Here is a 23,091-nt window from a genome sequence, read left to right on the forward strand (position 1 = left end):
ACCAAGCTCACGCAAACCACCCCACCAACTCCCTCAGTGTCAATTTCCTCCTTCCCCAGGAATGCCAATAGTCCTGCAGGCAATGTCACTGGCAATTCTGACGAGTCCTCTCCTGCCTGGGATTCCTTCGATGCATCCTTGCGTGTAACGCCTACTGCTGCTGGCGCTGCTGTTGTTGCTGCTGGGAGTCGATGGTCATCCCAGAGGGGAAGTCGTAAGCCCACTTGTACTACTTCCAGTAAGCAATTGACTGTTCAACAGTCCTTTGCGAGGAAGATGAAATATCACAGCAGTCATCCTGCTGCAAAGCGGATAACTGAGGCCTTGACAACTATGTTGGTGTTAGACGTGCGTCCGGTATCCGCCGTTAGTTCACAGGGAACTAGACAATTTATTGAGGCAGTGTGCCCCCGTTACCAAATACCATCTAGGTTCCACTTCTCTAGGCAGGCGATACCGAGAATGTACACGGACGTCAGAAAAAGACTCACCAGTGTCCTAAAAAATGCAGTTGTACCCAATATCCACTTAACCACGGACATGTGGACAAGTGGAGCAGGGCAGGGTCAGGACTATATGACTGTGACAGCCCACTGGGTAGCTGTATGGACTCCCGCCGCAAGAACAGCAGCGGCGGCACCAGTAGCAGCATCTCGCAAACGCCAACTCTTTCCTAGGCAGGCTACGCTTTGTATCACCGGTTTCCAGAATACGCACACAGCTGAAAACCTCTTACGGCAACTGAGGAAGATCATCGCGGAATGGCTTACCCCAATTGGACTCTCCTGTGGATTTGTGGCATCGGACAACGCCAGCAATATTGTGTGTGCATTAAATATGGGCAAATTCCAGCACGTCCCATGTTTTGCACATACCTTGAATTTGGTGGTGCAGAATTATTTAAAAAACGACAGGGGCGTGCAAGAGATGCTGTCGGTGGCCAGAAAAATTGCGGGACACTTTCGGCATACAGGCACCACGTACAGAAGACTGGAGCACCACCAAAAACTACTGAACCTGCCCTGCCATCATCTGAAGCAAGAAGTGGTAACGAGGTGGAATTCAACCCTCTATATGCTTCAGAGGTTGGAGGAGCAGCAAAAGGCCATTCAAGCCTATACAATTGAGCACGATATAGGAGGTGGAATGCACCTGTCTCAAGCGCAGTGGAGAATGATTTCAACGTTGTGCAAGGTTCTGATGCCCTTTGAACTTGCCACACGTGAAGTCAGTTCAGACACTGCCAGCCTGAGTCAGGTCATTCCCCTCATCAGGCTTTTGCAGAAGAAGCTGGAGACATTGAAGGAGGAGCTAACACGGAGCGATTCCGCTAGGCATGTGGGACTTGTGGATGGAGCCCTTAATTCGCTTAACAAGGATTCACGGGTGGTCAATCTGTTGAAATCAGAGCACTACATTTTGGCCACCGTGCTCGATCCTAGTTTTAAAGCCTACCTTGGATCTCTCTTTCCGGCAGACACAAGTCTGCTGGGGTTGAAAGACCTGCTGGTGAGAAAATTGTCAAGTCAAGCGGAACGCGACCTGTCAACATCTCCTCCTTCACATTCTCCCGCAACTGGGGGTGCGAGGAAAAGGCTCAGAATTCCGAGCCCACCCGCTGGCGGTGATGCAGGGCAGTCTGGAGCGACTGCTGATGCTGACATCTGGTCCGGACTGAAGGACCTGACAACGATTACGGACATGTCGTCTACTGTCACTGCATATGATTCTCTCACCATTGAAAGAATGGTGGAGGATTATATGAGTGACCGCATCCAAGTAGGCACGTCACACAGTCCATACTTATACTGGCAGGAAAAAGAGGCAATTTGGAGGCCATTGCACAAACTGGCTTTATTCTACCTAAGTTGCCCTCCCACAAGTGTGTACTCCGAAAGAGTGTTTAGTGTCGCCGCTCACCTTGTCAGCAATCGGCGTACGAGGTTACATCCAGAAAATGTGGAGAAGATGATGTTCATTAAAATGAATTATAATCAATTCCTCCGCGGAGACATTGACCAGCAGCAATTGCCTCCACAAAGTACACAGGGAGCTGAGATGGTGGATTCCAGTGGGGACGAATTGATAATCTGTGAGGAGGGGGATGTACACGGTGATATATCGGAGGGTGATGATGAGGTGGACATCTTGCCTCTGTAGAGCCAGTTTGTGCAAGGAGAGATTAATTGCTTCTTTTTTGGGGGGGGTCCAAACCAACCCGTCATATCAGTCACAGTCGTGTGGCAGACCCTGTCACTGAAATGATGGGTTGGTTAAAGTGTGCATGTCCTGTTTTGTTTATACAACATAAGGGTGGGTGGGAGGGCCCAAGGACAATTCCATCTTGCACCTCTTTTTTCTTTTATTTTTCTTTGCGTCATGTGCTGTTTGGGGAGGTTTTTTTGGAAGGGACATCCTGCGTGACACTGCAGTGCCACTCCTAAATGGGCCCGGTGTTTGTGTCGGCCACTAGGGTCGCTAATCTTACTCACACAGTCAGCTACCTCATTGCGCCTCTTTTTTTCTTTGCGTCATGTGCTGATTGGGGAGGGTTTTTTGGAAGGGACATCCTGCGTGACACTGCAGTGCCACTCCTAAATGGGCCCGGTGTTTGTGTCGGCCACTAGGGTCGCTAATCTTACTCACACAGTCAGCTACCTCATTGCGCCTCTTTTTTTCTTTGCGTCATGTGCTGATTGGGGAGGGTTTTTTGGAAGGGACATCCTGCGTGACACTGCAGTGCCACTCCTAAATGGGCCCGGTGTTTGTGTCGGCCACTAGGGTCGCTAATCTTACTCACACAGTCAGCTACCTCATTGCGCCTCTTTTTTTCTTTGCGTCATGTGCTGATTGGGGAGGGTTTTTTGGAAGGGACATCCTGCGTGACACTGCAGTGCCACTCCTAAATGGGCCCGGTGTTTGTGTCGGCCACTAGGGTCGCTAATCTTACTCACACAGTCAGCTACCTCATTGCGCCTCTTTTTTTCTTTGCGTCATGTGCTGTTTGGGGAGGGTTTTTTGGAAGGGACATCCTGCGTGACACTGCAGTGCCACTCCTAAATGGGCCCGGTGTTTGTGTCGGCCACTAGGGTCGCTAATCTTACTCACACAGTCAGCTACCTCATTGCGCCTCTTTTTTTCTTTGCGTCATGTGCTGATTGGGGAGGGTTTTTTGGAAGGGACATCCTGCGTGACACTGCAGTGCCACTCCTAAATGGGCCCGGTGTTTGTGTCGGCCACTAGGGTCGCTTATCTTACTCACACAGTCAGCTACCTCATTGCGCCTCTTTTTTTCTTTGCGTCATGTGCTGATTGGGGAGGGTTTTTTGGAAGGGACATCCTGCGTGACACTGCAGTGCCACTCCTAGATGGGCCAGGTGTTTGTGTCGGCCACTAGTGTCACTTAGCTTAGTCATCCAGCGACCTTGGTGCCTTTTAGGACTAAAAATAATATTGTGAGGTGTGAGGTATTCAGAATAGACTGAAAATGAGTGGAAATTATGGTTTTTGAGGTTAATAATAATATGGGATCAAAATGACCCCCAAATTCTATGATTTAAGCTGTTTTTTAGTGTTTTTTTAAAAAAACACCCGAATCCAAAACACACCCGAATCCGACAAAAAAAATTCGGTGAGGTTTTGCCAAAACGCGGTCGAACCCAAAACACGGCCGCGGAACCGAACCCAAAACCAAAACACAAAACCCGAAAAATTTCAGGCGCTCATCTCTAATAATAATATTGGTACCTTTTGCCATATCTGGTGGACCTGCTGTCATATTATTACTTTCAATCCGATGTTCCAATCGCTTATTAGCTTGGTAACGGCTCTCAATATCTCACTCACCCTGGCCAATATGCTTGTGTGCTCCAGTCTGGCAAACACCTAAACTGGTTAACAAATTGATTCTACACATTGCTAGTGCTGCCCGATATCAACTAGCCAAAGCCTTGAAACAGCCTGATCCTCCAATGCGTCAAGAGCTGTTGAACAGGGTTTGGTTTATATCTAAAATGGAAAATATTACTGGCTCCAGAAAAACACAGTGGTCAAGTTCCACTTGGTCTAGTATTCATTCCAAAACAAGACCCTTTTCTGGACTCTTAAGATTATGAGCTCCTCCCATCTACATTCCTTTTTTTCTATGGTACTTTCTCCTCCCTTTTTCTCTCCTCATTTTGCCATATCGCTAAAACAATCTCTTTAGATCTTCCTTTTCCCTCACCCCAGGCCCGATCTCTATAATCTAGTGGTAATTTTCCTCTTTGTGCCTACATTCCCATCCCATTTCTCTTCCTTCTTTCTGACCCCCCTCCTTACCGACAGCGTGGCAAGCGCAAATGAGCCCCTTGCGGGCGCGCTATTTTATTCTCCCTCCAGGGGGGTCGTGGACCCCCACAAAGGAGAAAAAGTGTCGGTATGCCGGCTGTCGGGATTCCGGCGCCGGTATACTGTGCGCCGGGATCCCGACAGTGGGCATACTGAAGACCACCCCTTTAAGTACCCCCCAAGTACAACTGACCTTTTACACTATTGGCCCTTGGTCCCTATCCAATACAGCTTTTGCCCACTGCCACTTTATACCATCTCTTATCTGTTTAATACTAAAGGTTCCATCGCAGCTTTTTTCAGATACCTCCCTCATTTATATGTTTTGGTCACTCTATATATATGCAACCATTTAGGATGGAGATTATTGGCTTCTTTCTCTGTAATTGACTGTAGCACCGGGATATGTTTACAGTTTCTATGGTGATGGGTTTCAGAGCGGTTGTGAGGGCGCTCAGTCTTGATGTCATCCGACAGCGCCTTTCTCCGGCGTCCTGGGCTGGCGCCGCAGCAGGCGGGAGACGCACACACAGCGGTGGGGATATAAGGTGAGATCTTTAATGTATTGTTTGTATCCTGACGACAATTTTTAATGAAATTGAAACGTTTACATATTCATACGGAGTCTGACCGTTTATTTATCAGTATCTATAATGCTGTGAGTGCCGCCTGATATCATTGCATATTTGTTTTCATCATGGCTGTGAGGGCACCGGGCGCAGTATAAATTGTTTATTGGAGTGCCGGACATTGTTTGTATATTTATACAGAACGTTCCAGACTGCTGGGGTGGTTCAAGTCACGGCAACCACCAATTAGGTTCACAGATTTACTTGAGTATTGATTCTCATTTTGTACCTCAGGACTCGCTGTTTTTTCACTTTTTTTCACTTATTTCACGAAGGTGGATTCATATTCTAGGTGCTGCTCTTGAACTTTTACATACAGAGCACGGATGATTTTTGATCATTATATCAATTTATTACTGCTCTATTAATTTATTGATTGTTCTAAATTCATTGCTGAATTGCTACCAATATGGCAGAATATAATGCTGGTGAAAATGAAACCTTTAACCCTTTACTGATACCTTTGCAAGAATACTTCAGTTACTCTGAGGCAGAGACTGACACCATCTTACACAAAGAACAGCTTTTTGACCAAATTGAGGCACTTTCCACTGATGTGATTTTCCGAGATTTACTTCGATTAAAGAAAAAGGAAATTGATTTCACGCTTCATACAATCACACTCAGCGATTACTTTCGTTCCAAAAAAAATAGAGAGGATTCAGAGTTCGTAACTGTCCTACAATAGGCAGGTGGGACCCTGCCTTCTGCCGTAAATGGGTTTCCATCCTCAATAAATGCTCGGCGGACTTAATGTTACTGCATTCCAATTCTATCGAGCATTCCAATAAAGAGGTGGAATCTACTAAAATGAAAATTGCAGCATTGGAGGTAACGCATATACCGCTACTAGAAGCTGACAAAGATAATGAGTGGCTGAATAAACTCAGCAATCAGCTGGCCACCTATAAGCAAGACCTAATCAAATATAAACGGGAGAAATTCCTGAAAGTGGAGAAGGACTATGATAACCATCAGGTCTATAGATGGCTGTCTGGGAACAAGGAAGGTGAAATTAAGCGCCCCTTCTTTCGCAGACAACGGTACCCGAGAACAGCTTTAGACACCGAGACTTCTGCTGAAAACACTAGTACGGCCAGCGACTCTGAACCCCGACGTAATCGTAATCGCCATAGAGGTCCCAACCTCCCTTTAGGTGTGACAACGCGCACCGGTGCCCGCAAAGACGCCCTACCCGACGAGGCGGACAATTCAGACGCACCCAAACGTGGAAAAAAGCCACCCGTTGCCAACAAGAAAAAATAATCTTCAATCTATCTAGTGTGGAACTAAGACACAGTGAGAAGAGTGTTCTCTCAAAGGGTTTTTCTTTTGTACCATCCAGAGATTTTGATCACTTGAGGTGGAATATTGAAAAACATCAACTTCAACGAAAGCTCAAATTAAAGGAGTTCTTTTCACAAAATCAAACTGATAGGAACACCGAAGGGCCTATTCCCCCGAGTTTGATGCAATTTAAAAAGCCATCTTCTTTTGACCCACTGTCTAACAATCCTAGTATCAAAACCTTTATGCGCATCATTGACCAGCAGGTGACAAATACAATGCAAGAACCTGCCCCATTTGCTTCCAACCTCAACCAACAAGAACGTAGAGCATTGAAATCTTTAGCCAGCAATGAGAATTTGATCATCCGTCCGGCTGACAAGGGCGGTGCGGTCGTTCTCCAGGACTTGAATGATTATAGAATCGAGTTACAGCGACAGTTAGCGGAACCCGGTGTTTATACAAAACTCAGGGGTGACCCCACTGTCGGCTTCTCTCAAAACCTTAGGGAGACTCTTTTACTTGCATTGGATGCCTCACTTATCACTGAGGAGTGTTTTGAGGTCCTTATTCCAGAGTTTCCTCTGGTTCCATTATTGTACAGTCTGCCAAAAATTCACAAGGGTTTAGACCCTCCGCCTGGTAGGCCCATTATTGCGGCTCGTGGGTCTTTATTTCAACCCACTTCAACTCTACTAGATTCCATCTTACAACCTTTTTGTACAGGTACATCCTAATTATTTACTGGACACCACAGCACTCCTCAATAAATTTAATTTATTTAGGCACTGTTCCCAGTGATATATGGTTAATTACAGCAGATGTGTGTAGTTTGTACACGGTCATTCCTCATGCTGGATATAGTGCAGAAGTTCTTGCTGGAATGTAGCTCTCTTGATAAAATTCACATTGAAATTATTGGGCAACTGCTGGAACTCATCCTCACCAAAAATTATTTTCTTTTTGATGGAAATTTTTATTTGCAGACCAAAGGGTGTGTGATGGGTTCTGCAGTTGCCCCGACGTATGCTAATATTTTCATGTTCGCGGCCGAACATGAGATATTTTTCAAAAATCCTGAGATTGCCACCAATATTGTATTCTATACTAGATTTATTGATGACCTCCTGCTTGTGTGGAGGGGGACAGAGGCGAGTTTCAAATCAATCATGGAACAACATAATGAGTCCTCTAGTCCAGTCAAAATAAGAATTTACTTACCGATAATTCTATTTCTCGGAGTCCGTAGTGGATGCTGGGGTTCCTGAAAGGACCATGGGGAATAGCGGCTCCGCAGGAGACAGGGCACAAAAAGTAAAGCTTTACGATCAGGTGGTGTGTACTGGCTCCTCCCCCCATGACCCTCCTCCAAGCCTCAGTTAGGTACTGTGCCCGGACGAGCGTACACAATAAGGAAGGATTTATGAATCCCGGGTAAGACTCATACCAGCCACACCAATCACACCGTACAACCTGTGATCTAAACCCAGTTAACAGTATGATAACAGCGGAGCCTCTGAAAAGATGGCTCACAACAATAATAATCCGATTTTTGTAACTATGTACAAGTAATGCAGATAATCCGCACTTGGGATGGGCGCCCAGCATCCACTACGGACTCCGAGAAATAGAATTATCGGTAAGTAAATTCTTATTTTCTCTATCGTCCTAGTGGATGCTGGGGTTCCTGAAAGGACCATGGGGATTATACCAAAGCTCCCAAACGGGCGGGAGAGTGCGGATGACTCTGTAGCACCGAATGAGAGAACTCCAGGTCCTCCTTAGCCAGGGTATCAAATTTGTAGAATTTTACAAACGTGTTCTCCCCCGACCACGTAGCCGCTCGGCAGAGTTGTAATGCCGAGACCCCTCGGGCAGCCGCCCAAGAAGAACCCACCTTCCTTGTGGAGTGGGCTTTTACCGATTTTGGCTGTGGCAGGCCTGCCACAGAATGTGCAAGCTGAATCGTACTACAAATCCAGCGAGCAATAGTCTGCTTAGACGCAGGAGCGCCCAACTTGTTGGGAGCATATAGTATAAACAGCGAGTCAGATTTCCTGACTCCAGCTGTCCTTGAAATGTATATTTTTAAAGCTCTGACAACGTCCAACAACTTGGAGTCCTCCAAGTCGCTTGTAGCCGCAGGCACTACAATAAGTTGGTTCAGATGAAATGCTGACACCACCTTAGGGAGAAAATGCGGACGAGTCCGCAGTTCTGCCCTGTCCGAATGGAAAATCAGATATGGGCTTTTGTAAGATAAAGCTGCCAGTTCTGACACTCTCCTGGCCGAAGCCAGGGCTAGTAGCATGGTCACTTTCCATGTGAGATATTTCAAATCCACAGTTTTTAGTGGTTCAAACCAATGAGATTTGAGAAAGTCCAAAACAACATTGAGATCCCACGGTGCCACTGGAGGCACCACAGGGGGCTGTATATGCAGCACTCCCTTAACAAAAGTCTGGACTTCAGGAACTGAAGCCAATTCTTTTTGGAAGAAAATCGACAGGGCCGAAATTTGAACCTTAATAGATCCCAATTTGAGACCCATAGACAATCCTGATTGCAGGAAATGTAGGGATCGACCCAGTTGAAATTCCTCCGTCGGAGCACTCCGATCCTCGCACCACGCAACATATTTTCGCCAAATGCGGTGATAATGTTGCGCGGTTACTTCCTTCCTTGCTTTAATCAAAGTAGGAATGACTTCTTCCGGCATGCCTTTTTCCTTTAGGTTCCGGCGTTCAACCGCCATGCCGTCAAACGCAGCCGCGGTAAGTCTTGAAACAGACAGGGACCCTGCTGAAGCAAGTCCCTTCTCAGAGGTAGAGGCCACGGATCTTCCGTGATCATCTCTTGAAGTTCCGGGTACCAAGTCCTTCTTGGCCAATCCGGAACCACTAGTATCGTTCTTACGCCTCTTTGCCGTATAATTCTCAATACTTTTGGTATGAGAGGCAGAGGAGGAAACACATACACCGACTGGTACACCCAAGGCGTTACCAGCGCGTCCACAGCTATTGCCTGCGGATCTCTTGACCTGGCGCAATACCTGTCCAGTTTTTTGTTGAGGCGAGACGCCATCATGTCCACCATTGGTCTTTCCCAACGGGTTACCAGCATGTGGAAAACTTCTGGATGAAGTCCCCACTCTCCCGGGTGAAGGTCGTGTCTGCTGAGGAAGTCTGCTTCCCAGTTGTCCACTCCCGGGATGAACACTGCTGACAGTGCTATCACATGATTCTCTGCCCAGCGAAGAATCCTTGCAGCTTCTGCCATTGCACTCCTGCTTCTTGTGCCGCCCTGTCTGTTCACATGGGCGACTGCCGTGATGTTGTCCGACTGGATCAACACCGGTTTTCCTTGAAGCAGAGGTTCTGCCTGGCTTAGAGCATTGTAGATTGCTCTTAGTTCCAGAATGTTTATGTGAAGAGACGTTTCCAGGCTCGACCACACGCCCTGGAAGTTTCTTCCTTGTGTGACTGCTCCCCAGCCTCTCAGGCTGGCGTCCGTGGTCACCAGGATCCAATCTTGTATGCCGAATCTGCGGCCCTCCAATAGATGAGCACTCTGCAACCACCACAGAAGAGATACCCTTGTCCTTGGAGACAGGGTTATCCGCTGGTGCATCTGAAGATGCGACCCTGACCATTTGTCCAACAGATCCCTCTGGAAAATTCTTGCGTGGAATCTGCCGAATGGAATTGCTTCGTAAGAAGCCACCATTTTTCCCAGGACTCTTGTGCATTGATGTACAGACACCTTTCCTGGTTTTAGGAGGTTCCTGACAAGCTCGGATAACTCCTTGGCTTTTTCCTCCGGGAGAAAAACCTTTTTCTGAACCGTGTCCAGAATCATCCCTAGGAACAGCAGACGTGTTGTCGGAATTAACTGGGATTTTGGAATATTCAGAATCCACCCGTGCTGTTTTAGCACTTCTTGAGACAGTGCTAATCCCATCTCTAGCTGTTCTCTGGACCTTGCCCTTATTAGGAGATCGTCCAAGTATGGGATAATTAATACGCCTTTTCTTCGAAGAAGAATCATCATCTCGGCCATTACCTTGGTAAAGACCCGAGGTGCCGTGGACAATCCGAACGGCAGCGTCTGAAACTGATAGTGACAGTTCTGTACGACGAACCTGAGGTACCCCTGGTGTGAGGGGTAAATTGGAACGTGGAGATACGCATCCTTGATGTCCAAGGATACCATAAAGTCCCCTTCTTCCAGGTTCGCTATCACTGCTCTGAGTGACTCCATCTTGAACTTCTTTATGTACAGGTTCAAGGATTTCAGATTTAGAATAGGTCTTACCGAGCCATCCGGCTTCGGTACCACAAATAGAGTGGAATAATACCCCTTTCCTTGTTGTAAAAGGGGTACCTTGACTATCACCTGCTGAGAGTACAGCTTGTGAATGGCTTCCAAGACCGTCACCCTGTCGGAGGGGGACGTTGGTAAAGCAGACTTCAGGAAACGGCGAGGTGGATCCGTCTCTAGTTCCAACCTGTACCCCTGAGATATTATCTGCAGTATCCAGGGATCTACCTGCGAGTGAGCCCACTGCGCGCTGAAATTCTTGAGACGACCCCCCACCGCCCCCGAGTCCGCTTGAGAAGCCCCAGCGTCATGCTGAGGCTTTTGTAGAAGCGGGGGAGGGCTTCTGTTCCTGGGAAGGAGCTGCCTGTTGCTGTCTCTTCCCCCTTCCTCTGCCTCGTGGCAGATATGAATATCCCTTTGCTCTCTTGTTTTTAAAGGAACGAAAGGGCTGCGGTTGAAAAGTCGGTGTCTTTTTCTGTTGGGGAGTGACTTGAGGTAAAAAGGTGGATTTCCCGGCTGTAGCCGTGGCCACCAAATCCGATAGACCGACACCAAATAACTCCTCCCCTTTATACGGCAAAACTTCCATATGCCGTTTTGAGTCCGCATCGCCTGACCACTGTCGCGTCCATAAACTTCTTCTGGCCGAAATGGACATAGCACTTACCCGTGATGCCAGTGTGCAGATATCCCTCTGTGCATCACGCATATAAAGAAATGCATCCTTTATTTGCTCTAAAGACAGTAAAACATTGTCCCTATCCAGGGTATCAATATTTTCAATCAGGGACTCTGACCAAGCTACCCCAGCACTGCACATCCAGGCTGTCGCTATAGCTGGTCGTAGTATAACACCTGTATGTGTGTATATACTTTTTTGGATATTTTCCATCCTCCTATCTGCTGGATCTTTAAGTGCGGCCGTCTCAGGTGAGGGTAACGCCACTTGTTTTGATAAGCGTGTGAGCGCCTTGTCCACCCTAGGAGGTGTTTCCCAGCGCGCCCTAACCTCTGGCGGGAAAGGGTATAAAGCCAATAACTTCTTTGAAATTAGCATTTTTTTATCGGGGGCAACCCACGCTTCATCACACACCTCATTTAATTCATCTGATTCAGGAAAAACTATAGGTAGTTTTTTCACACCCCACATGATACCCTGTTTTGTGGTACCTGTAGTCTCATGTCGTCAAACGACTGCTTTAGCGTGTTGACACTATCCCGTAATTCCATAAATAAAGGCATCCATTCTGGTGTCGACCCCCTAGGAGGTGACATCCCCATATTTGGCAATTGCTCCGCCTCCACACCAATATCGTCCTCATACATGTCGACACACACGTACCGACACACAGCAGACACACAGGGAATGCTCTTAACGAAGACAGGACCCCACTAGCCCTTTGGGGAGACAGAGGGAGAGTTTGCCAGCACACACCAAAAGCGCTATATATGACAGGGATAGCCTTATAATAAGTGCTCCCTGTATAGCTGCTTTAATAATATAGTTTTGCCACAATTTTGCCCCCCCTCTCTTGTTTTACCCTGTTTCTGTAGTGCAGTGCAGGGGAGAGCCTGGGAGCCTTCCTGACCAGCGGAGCTGTGTGAGGAAAATGGCGCTGTGTGCTGAGGAGATAGGCCCCGCCCCTTTTTCGGCGGGCTCGTCTCCCGCTCTTTAGTGGATTCTGGCAGGGGTTAAATATCTCCATATAGCCCCCGGAGGCTATATGTGAGGTATTTTTAGCCAAAAAAGGTTTTCATTTGCCTCCCAGGGCGCCCCCCTCCCAGCGCCCTGCACCCTCAGTGACTGACGTGTGAAGTGTGCTGAGAGGAAAATGGCGCACAGCTGCAGTGCTGTGCGCTACCTTAAGAAGACTGAGGAGTCTTCTGCCGCCGATTCTGGACCTCTTCTCGTTTCAGCATCTGCAAGGGGGCCGGCGGCGAGGCTCCGGTGACCATCCAGGCTGTACCTGTGATCGTCCCTCTGGAGCTAATGTCCAGTAGCCAAGAAGCCAATCCATCCTGCACGCAGGTGAGTTCACTTCTTCTCCCCTAAGTCCCTCGTTGCAGTGATCCTGTTGCCAGCAGGACTCACTGTAAAATAAAAAACCTAAGCTAAACTTTTCTAAGCAGCTCTTTAGGAGAGCCACCTAGATTGCACCCTTCTCGGCCGGGCACAAAAATCTAACTGAGGCTTGGAGGAGGGTCATGGGGGGAGGAGCCAGTACACACCACCTGATCGTAAAGCTTTACTTTTTGTGCCCTGTCTCCTGCGGAGCCGCTATTCCCCATGGTCCTTTCAGGAACCCCAGCATCCACTAGGACGATAGAGAAATTTACGTATAAGATGGATCGACAGGTCATTGATTTCCTTGACGTTAAAATTTCTCTTATGGAGGGTAGGATTACCACCACGGTTTTTACTAAACCCACTGATCGCAACACCTTCCTACATTGGAAGAGTTGTCACCCCAGAAGTCTGAAATATGGCTTGCCATATTCTCAGATGATTAGAGTGAGAAGGATCAATGATAACGCGGATACAGCGGCTACTCAAATTGACGATTTGATCTCTAAATTTGTAGCTAGGGGGTATAAACGGTCTGAATTATTGCTCGATAAAAATAGAGTAATGGCCATGGATAGAAAGGACCTACTAACTAAGAAAGAAAGGACTATAGATAATCTTAAATTCCCCTGGGTTAATCAATTTCATTCACGATCTGAAACAGTCAGTAAAATTACCAAAAAACACTGGCATCTTATTAAGACAGACGGAAATCTGGGTTTGGGCACGGTGGATTTAATGCCTTGTTTCTCTAGGTCTAGTAATCTGAGAGATATTCTAGTTAAAACGGACATCACAGGGAAAGGGTTACCACCATCAAAAAATTTTTTGGCGAAAGGTAAAACAGGCTGCTTTAAATGTCCATGCACTACATGTAAGTACTTAATTAGCGGTGACACTTTCTGTCATCCTCATCTGGGGACCAAGATTAAAATTCATCATCGTTTAACGTGTGAGAGCACCCACGTTGTATATCAGATCATATGCCCCTGTGGGCTCTACTACGTGGGTAAAACCATTAGAAAGTTCAAGGAGAGGATGACGGTACATCGCTCTGCTATTAGACAGGCACTTACCACCGGCACAAGTGATCAACCAGTAGCCAGGCATTTTGCCGAATTAAAACACAGTGTAGCAAGTATAAAGTACCGCATGATAGATCACATCCCTTTATCCATGAGAGGGGGCGATAGGGGTGCAGCTCTGCTGAGGTGCGAGGCCAGGTGGATTTTTAAACTTGATGTGTTGTCTCCACGTGGATTAAATGAGAAACTTCCTCTATCATGTTTTTAAATGAATGCAGCTGAGTTATGTATAAACTAGAAATACTGAGAGTGTTTACTGTTATATTTACTGACTAAAATCACCTATCTTAGTTATGGAATCATTTGTTTTCCGGCTAGATTTGTATAGGCTCTGTTAATTGATTTGCCATATATAGTACCATCTAACTGTATTATCGTTACTGAGTTTTGCAACATCGTGTTGTTTTATGCATATTTTAGTAGTACAATAACCATTGAGTATTATAAATGACTGGCGATTTAGCCGATATATGTATTTGCAACTATTTAGGATGGAGATTATTGGCTTCTTTCTCTGTAATTGACTGTAGCACCGGGATATGTTTACAGTTTCTATGGTGATGGGTTTCAGAGCGGTTGTGAGGGCGCTCAGTCTTGACGTCATCCGACAGCGCCTTTCTCCGGCGTCCTGGGCTGGCGCCGCAGCGGGCGGGAGACGCACACACAGCGGTGGGGATATAAGGTGAGATCTTTAATGTATTGTTTGTATCCTGACGACAATTTTTAATGAAATTGAAACGTTGACATATTTATACGGAGTCTGACCGTTTATTTATCAGTATCTATAATGCTGTGAGTGCCGCCTGATATCATTGCATATTTGTTTTCATCATGGCTGTGAGGGCACCGGGCGCAGTATAAATTTTTATTGGAGTGACGGACATTGTTTGTATATTTATTTATATATATATATATATATATATATATATATATATATATATATATATATATATATATATATATATATATATATATATATCTCTATATCTTTTATTTTATTTTTCGGGTTTTTTTTAGATTTACATTACGAATGTTATATTCTCTTTATTTTTGTTCTAAACCTTTAATAAACATTTATGATTAAGAAAAAATAAGTGAAATATTTGCTGGTACATACTGTGGGATCCGGTCTCTAGGTTGACAGTAACTAGGTCGACAGTGACTAGGTCAACCACTATTGGTTGACAGTAACGAGGTTGACAGGGTCTCTATGTCGACATGTTCTAGGTCGACAGGTCACAAGGTCGCCATTAGTTTTTGACAATTTTTTAATTTTATGACCTTTTTCATACTTAACGATCCACGCGGACTACGATTGGGAATAGTAACCTGTGCCAATCGCAGCGGAGCGAGGCACCTTGCCCCCGAGCCATGCGAGGGGACACAGTGCACTAATTGGGGTTCCCGGGCACTGTACGGAGAATATTGCACCAAAAAAACATAAAAAACTCATGTTGACCTAGACCATGTCGACCTAGAGACCCTGTCGACCTAGTTACTGTCGACCAATAGTGGTCGACCTAGTTACTGTCAACCTTGCATACCACACCCCATACTGTATGCCTTGGAACCATGCTGTGTAACTTCCATTTTGAGGTTATGTAAAATATAAAAAAAATGCTTATTGTAGGAAGGATTGTCCTTTATCCAGTTATACCTTGTGATTTCGTCCATGTTTGTCCAAGAGAGAAATTACAGAGCGAATATGTCCTTTCTCTATTAAATTTAAAGCCTCTGGGCTCTCAATCAAGATGCAGTGCAGAACCTCCAGTATTCCTGCAAAAAAAAAGAAAAAAGAAAAATAATTAGTCAAGTCTGTCTTCCAACAGTTATGATCAAAAGCCAAGATTTCTGATGACATTATGCACCAATATAAATCTCTACGGCGGGATGTAATGTAGTACCTTTAAAAAAAGTTGTGATCGGCAGGCATCCCGCACCTCCGGTGATCTCGGACTCAATTACATCCCTCCGCTAATATCTCCAGCATATGAATATATATTTTATGGTATTTCAAGAAGGAAATGGTTAACTATTGTGAACATACCTGAAGATGATTCAAGACGCTCTAATTTGCTAACAAGCCAATCCAGATTATTGGAAAATTGTGCACAATTGCTCCTATTTCCACGAATAAGGGCAGCTAACAAAATAAATAAATGAATGAAGTCAAATTGTGCAGAATATTAAATTGCACTATAGTACAGATATATATATATATTTTTTTTTTTTTTTTTTTTTTCAAAACCAACCATCATCTACATAGTAATTTAGCAAAAGAGTTGAAATCATAATTTATCACTGATCAATACTTTTTGCAATGACTGTTGCAAGAAGTTGTTGCTCCTGCAAAGAGCAGAGAACGCAAATAAGTAGAAGTTAAACCCTATAATGTCCAGCAATAAGCGAATGGTGAATAATGTGTGTCAGATGTATTAAGCCTGGAGAAGTGATAAAGCAGTGATAAGTGCGAGGTGATAACGTACCAGCCTATCAGCTCCGATATGTAAATTGAGAGTTAAGAGCTGATTGGCTGGTGCATTATCACCTTCCACTTATCAATGCTTTATCACTTCTCCAGGCTTAATACATCTGCCCCTATGTTTGCTATGGGAGCCCTGCAATAGATGATGCTTCTTAAATAGGTTGAGTAGTTGCTGAAACTGGACATCATGTTAACAACAGAAGAAGTTGGGTAGGGCAACTATCCCATTGATTTGAAATAAATGGTAACTACTGTACAAATGGAACGGTCAGGTTTTGGGAAACCATCTGGCACCATGGTAAATTATGACTTCGACCTCAATGACAAAGGAGTGTTTCAAGTGTTGTCTGAGACTAAAACTAAACGATCACTCAATGCAGCCAAGATGGTCACTAAGTGACATTTCTTGTACTGTACGTAATCTTGCGCGGATTGAACAAATTTCACTCACAGGCCACCGATGTTCAATATGCCACAGTCCCATGGCCAGTTTGATACACCCTGCTTGGTTCTACACACACTTAGACTACCGGCAATAAATACATTCTTATTACATATTATGGGATCCTAAATATCCTCCTGAAGAACATAATATTGCTGATCATTCCACTAACCTGCTGCAAGAGATGTAGATTGGAGCAAGGGGAAGAGGACTACTCCTAAACCTATCACTGTGGGGGGAAACAATACATTTTCGTTCTAGAAAACCAGGACTCACTCGGGTTACAGATGTCAGAATAAGTAGAAACCACAGCAGCTTAGACTGGTAATAGCTACCATATACAAGACACTGTATTGATGCTGAACAGGGTCGTCTTAACAGCAGTGTAGGCCCCTGGGCAAAGCACTGTACTGGGGCTCCTACTCATTGTCCAGTGGTAGGGGTGGGGGTGCTATCAGCGGTAGCTTTGATGTCCCGCAGGTGGTAGGGGGTGTTCTATCTTCTGCTCAGCATGTAGGACCTGGAGCACTAATTTCTGCCAATTACTCCTTTACTGCAGGAGATAAGGGCAGGAGAAAGAACACTAAACTGAAAAAGGGTCTGCATAAAGGGGCCAGACCACATAAATTGGTCTGCATGAAGGGGCCAGGTACATGACTTCCCGGGTGGTAGGGGGTGTTTAATACGCAGGGGAGGGGTGGATAGCAGAGTAGGCTTAATATTCATAATTTTCCGGTGGGAGAGCTTGCTTGACTGCAGATATTTCCAGTTCCTGGAAATAGATTTCTTAGCTTTTAATGGGATAAAAACGAGAATCCCTCCTTTCAGGAGGTGCTAGGGACTTGGAGATCAGAGTTCAAGAGCCAGAGCAATCCACCAACGAAAAAATAAAAAACTGCATACCAGATGTGTGGAGCTGGAGCAGGGACCAGTAGCTGGAAGGCTGTTATCTCTAATTCTGGTAATAGTAGAGACAAGCTGCCCTGAAAGGGAAGAGTCCCAGCTTTTGGAGTTTACCCTCAGAAAAACTGTAAGTCTGACAGAACCCAAGATATCTGGCTAGGAACAGCAATTAACAGGCTCGGATGGGGACCACTGCTTTAAAGTCGGATATCAACAGTTCCTCAGGGCCAATTTTAAAAAATCTGGTACTCCTTGAAAAAGGTGACCCTCAGCCATCAGACTACGGCCCTTATACTCCTGGGGCCCTTGGACAACTGCCCATTGAGCCCATACGAAAAGACAGCCCTGATATTGAAGTGAACGCAACATTTGAGAATAATATAGGAAGGCAACATAATGGGTAATTACTGTATGCTTCTCCTTACCTAATAATTCATAAAGAAGGTTTAATATTTCTTTCCATGCTGGTCCAGCTTTTTCCCCAATAAATTCAGCAAAGTGTGCTGCACAGCTGTACACATTGAGACGGTCAATGCAGTTCAGCACCAAAGCCAGCATACCCTACACAGGAAACACAGATGGCAATTGTGAAACCCCCCAAATATACTGTCAAACAGATTAACAAGTGTTTAGCTTTTGGATAATTACACTGCACTAGGATTTAGCTGTTACCACAACGCTTATGCTGATTACTCAACCCTGTTGCATCATATGTTAGTGACACCAAAAGTAAAATGTGTTTACCATAAAAAGCCATCAACTGATCAATCAGGTCCTGGCACTAGGGAGGGCGTTGCTAAGTGTAGATGCATAGACAACGAGGATCTCTGGAGTTGCATACAGTTGAGGAGGGAGGGTAGCGATGCCATCTTGGGGGACTGGCATGCCCCAGGCACCCCTGATGGGCCCATGCCTGGCAACTCTCTACCACCCCCTCTCTATATCTTTGTTGATATACAGTAGTTAATGAGTACTTGCACTTGTAATTAAGGTATCAGTAGAACCTAATAGGGTTTATTCAATTAAGTAGACAATGCAGTGCACATATCAGCTAGGGGCAAAATCAGGGCAATTTAGGGATGATTTAGTGTACCTTTAACCGCTTAACTGATGATTTTTCCCTTGTTGTTTACAACATTGTTTTTTAAAATTTACTTTATTTAATAAAGTTGAAAAAGTATTTTTTAAACTATTTAAACATTATATTATGCACATCTGCAGAACGCATCTCCTCGTCAAAAACGGGGGGACAGGGTGGGACGGCGCAGTTGCATGAAATCTGACCATGCCAGTTAAGTGGTTAAAGGTTTAGTATGCTTAGGAACATTACCAACTACTGTTCCATTAGACAACAGTTACATCACATTTGACATGCACTGGCTGACATGCTCTTGCACTTCTGGTTTGAAAAATGGGGGCAATTAGAGATACTCTACTATATGCAATATGTTCATCTTGGTGATTTTGGGTAAATGGAGCAGACAGCATCAGAAAAACAGAACTGCAATACGTACGTACGTACGTACGTACGTACGTACCGAAGGAAGGAAGGAAGGAAGGAAGGAAGGAAGGAAGGACATAAAAACTTGGGGCCAAATGTAATAGAGTGAGAGTTTCAGAAAGTGAGAGATTTGGTAAGGTTCTTCAAACCCAGCCTGTAACATGGCAGTAAGGATCTGATTGGCTGGTACTTTATCACCTTCCACTTTATCACTTCACCGAGCTTAATAAATCTGCCCCTCTGTTACATTTGGCCCATAGGTTTGATAAGAAATAAAGAATTTTAATCACAAAATCCTAAGGATACCCTTCAGTAACAATGCCCCAATGTCATACCTCCTCTTTAAAAAGGTTCTGCCTATTTTTGAGTGAACGGAGCTTATTCTGTTTATCTTCATGTTCTAGTTCTTCCTCGGGAGGCTGGAAATAAGCAATCAAGTCTTGCAGGGTTTGAACTACCTCCTCAATAGGCAGGGCGATGGGGGCTGTTACTGTTCGGTTATTTCGCGTCAGAGAATCCAGATCACTAGTGAGAAAACACAATGGAACTTACAAATGAGAACAACTGTACACATCACCCTCTGGGTGCTTTGTCAGTGGTGATAATGATTTCAAATTAAGTATACACTTTTTGCAAAATAACGAACATTTGATAGATGAATTTTATACATTGTTTTCAGCTCCATGCAGATGTTTTAAATGTTATCAAGTTGACAGTCTGGAAAAGACTAGAACAAATAATACAGAGCATATGCTGCAATAGAGGAATTATGAGGCTCAGCGTGGTACACTTTAATTGGCTACTATTTTATCACCTTTTAAGAAATCTAATCTATTTGTGCTACTGATGTGAGCCAAGACTTTGTATTCTTTTAGGAAGCTTTCAAAAGATACATGAACAATACTCTTATGTGCTGTGTTGCAAAATGAGACATTGCTGAATAGTCTATACCTGATAAATTTGCTAAACAAGCCTGTGGTGTTACGGATGATTCTAGCAGCTTGGGACTCTTCATGCTGACACTTCTGTAAAGTGACGCCATCATCCATATGGCCTTCCTGGTGCAGAATCGCCTGTTCAGATTTAAAAGACAGCTTCAGTACAGGGATAATTCATTATTCTGAGTGCCATATGTATAAAGAAAGGTGGCCAGGAATTTTCCACTTCTTGTGCAGCTTGTCACTAGAAGGATCTTTTTGTATAGACCGAGTTGATCTAAAAAAACAGGTCTGGGCATATTGTGGGAAATGAAAGTGACACTTGTCTATAATGGACCATTATAAAACTGGTGCTATTTATGCACTTGCCCAACCTGTTTTAGCAGATAGCTATGCGGCCAGTTTGGCAGATGTTTGGTGTGGATCATTAGATCGACAGTGTCTAGGTCAACAATATTAGGTCGACAGGGTCAGAAGGTTGACATGTTCTAGGTCGACAGGTCAAAAGGTCGACATGCGTTTTTTATGTTTTTTTGGTGTCGTTTTCTTCGTAGAGTGACCGGGAACTCCATTAGTGCACCGTGTCCCCTCGCATGGCGAGCGAGTTTCGCTCGGCACAGATAACCGTTCCAATCATAGTCCACGTGGATCGTTAAGTATGAAAAAGTAAAAAAAACAAGATTCTTTTAAAAAAAACTCACGTTGACCTTTTGACCTGTCGACCTAGAACATGTCGACTTTCTGACCCTGTCGACCTAGTGACTGTCGATCTATAGTGGTCGACCTAAACATTGTCGACCTAGACACTGTCGATCTTCAGACCGGATCCCATGTATGTTACAGGGGAAAACATACAGTAACTAAATAACATGAAAAACAAATGTTTAATAGAAATATAGATGATGTCAGACAATATCACTTAACATTAAGAAGCCTAATGATCTTGTCCATTTGTCCATCAGTCCTCATCTCTGAGGAAACCGTTACTCATCTTCATTATCCTGCTCATTTTCCCACCTCAAGCTACTGTATTTCCTTTAATTTGCTTTAAGTAACTTCCCCACAATAATCCTAGAACAATATTATTTCTCATTTCTTAACTGGCTCACCAATAGAGAAATGTCTGGTTAGACAATTGGTGCAATACAGGTTATGATGAGTATTATTTAAGAGAGTGTTTGAAAGATGCAAATATGGTGGAGTAAGCTACAATCGGTAAATCATAAACTTACTGTAGGTATGGTAATAAACTTACTGTAGGTATGGTAATAAACTTACTGTAGGTATGGTATAGGAGAAGCCATGGAAGCATGAGTGAGAATGTGGGTTAAACGTGAAAGAGAGGGAGATGGTATTGTTTAGTGCCACATTTAGAAATCAGGAAGAAATAGGCTCTGGAATGGTATAAACAAAAAAAGTCACCACTGGGTCCCAAAGCGCTGTATTCAATTAACAAAGTATTCTGTGGTCTTTCAACTGGCTGAAAGACCACCGAATATGTTAATTTAAAACAGCGCTTTTAGGGCCCAGTGGTGACTTTTTTGTTTACAATGTTCCACAATTAGGTGTTAGGTGTTTTAGGGCGCATTGTTCTCACCATTACTGTTAACAATAAGGCTCTGGGATGCTTTGGTTTATTTTATTTGGTATGGGTTACTGTGCATGGCACAAAAGCAAAGCAGATAAAGGGTTCTGAAAGGGACTACTACAAGTTGTATTGAGAGCAGAGTGTACATGGGATAATTTGGGCATCCTCTGTATATAGGTGATACTATAACCCATTATATTAAATATGGTTGTCAAGATTGGACATGTACAATCCAAAATCCCTGATTGGAAAAAAATCTCTCCTCCACTTTTCTCTGCACTTAAGATTTTGCATATTGCGGCCATGGAGGAAATAACTTCATAGCTGTGGATATGTTTTTACCTAAGTTTGGGCTCCCTGGTTGTTTGTGGAGCGTAGATCCCCATTACTTTACTCTTTAGTTCTAATTTAAAGCTTGCTTGGACCCATGGGCAGTGAATGATTTTTCCTCTTCACTTCCTTGTTTCCAACTCCTATGCTGTTATTTATTTATTTTTTTGATGCTTATTGTGTATTTGACCTTATGATACTGTTTTGTGCCTCCCCTCAATCTTTCAGTACAACTTGTCCACTGTGTACAATGGTGTAATCCTGATGCTGGGAAGGTCTGGGTCGATATTGAGGCTGATAACTTGGGTCTCTGTATGGTCTCCTCCCTCCTCTGGCTCCCAAGGACTCTTTGTCACCAGATTGTGGTAGGCCATATGCTAGTTTCCCGTTCATTATCCATATGGGTTTACAGTAATAGAAAGTATATGTTGGCCCCTGTCCCATCTCCCCTTATTCTACTATTCCACAGTCCTGATTCCCCTCCATGCATGAGCAGGTTATCTTTTTGTCTATGGAAAAAGAGGAACATTCTGTACCGCAACAATTTTCTCATCTAAAGATTTCTTCCAATATTTGCAGTTTAGGCACTTTCACTCTAAGGTAGGAGGTCTCCATGTCAGCAGGCTCCTCACCACTTTGAGACTGTCTGCTCCTCAACGAAAAGAGACGCCTCTCGTGTGGGATTCTCATGAATCAGCCTGGGAGATAGATTTAGGAACTGGCCTAAAGTCTTAAACCTCATTTCAAAAGAACTTATGTTTCTGTTCCCTACGATTTTAAAAATTTCTTCATCCCCTGGGGCTCCCTGCACAGTTCACCAATATAAGTTAATGTGCCATATTATCTCTGCCACAACATGCCAAATAGCAGCATACTGGAAGTTCCCCACCCTGTGTATGTGTCTGCGGCTGTATCTGCATATGAAATGCTACGTTACAGTGATTTCCAGGAAAACACTGTAACATAACATTTCGGATGCTGATACAGCCACAGTCACACACAAAATATAGGCATGCCGCATATCATTTTAATCAACAGAAGCTGCTTGTGCGTCCTATCCACATAGCAATGTGACTAGGGATCATTTTATTGGAAAAAGTTGCACATAAAGACGGTCTACGCTACCGAGTCACGCCACGGCATGGCATGAATAGAAGGGGTATGGGTAGTTGGGTCGACACAACTTAGG

At 44.4% G+C, this 23,091-nt stretch overlaps 1 protein-coding gene across 1 annotated transcript in view; it reads right to left on the bottom strand.

Moving 5' to 3' along the window:
- The window catches only part of RYR3 (ryanodine receptor 3), a 1,295,770-nt gene that overhangs the window by 616,810 nt on the left and 655,869 nt on the right, over positions 1-23,091 (bottom strand). Inside the window, 5 exon segments of the mRNA XM_063948019.1 lie at positions 15,373-15,491; positions 15,763-15,858; positions 17,971-18,106; positions 19,382-19,571; positions 19,998-20,119. Of these exon segments, the coding sequence (XP_063804089.1) occupies positions 15,373-15,491; positions 15,763-15,858; positions 17,971-18,106; positions 19,382-19,571; positions 19,998-20,119 (663 nt within the window).

This window comes from Pseudophryne corroboree, chromosome 12 (assembly GCF_028390025.1).
Source record: "Pseudophryne corroboree isolate aPseCor3 chromosome 12, aPseCor3.hap2, whole genome shotgun sequence".
In the NCBI taxonomy this organism is placed as follows: Eukaryota; Metazoa; Chordata; class Amphibia; order Anura; family Myobatrachidae; genus Pseudophryne; species Pseudophryne corroboree.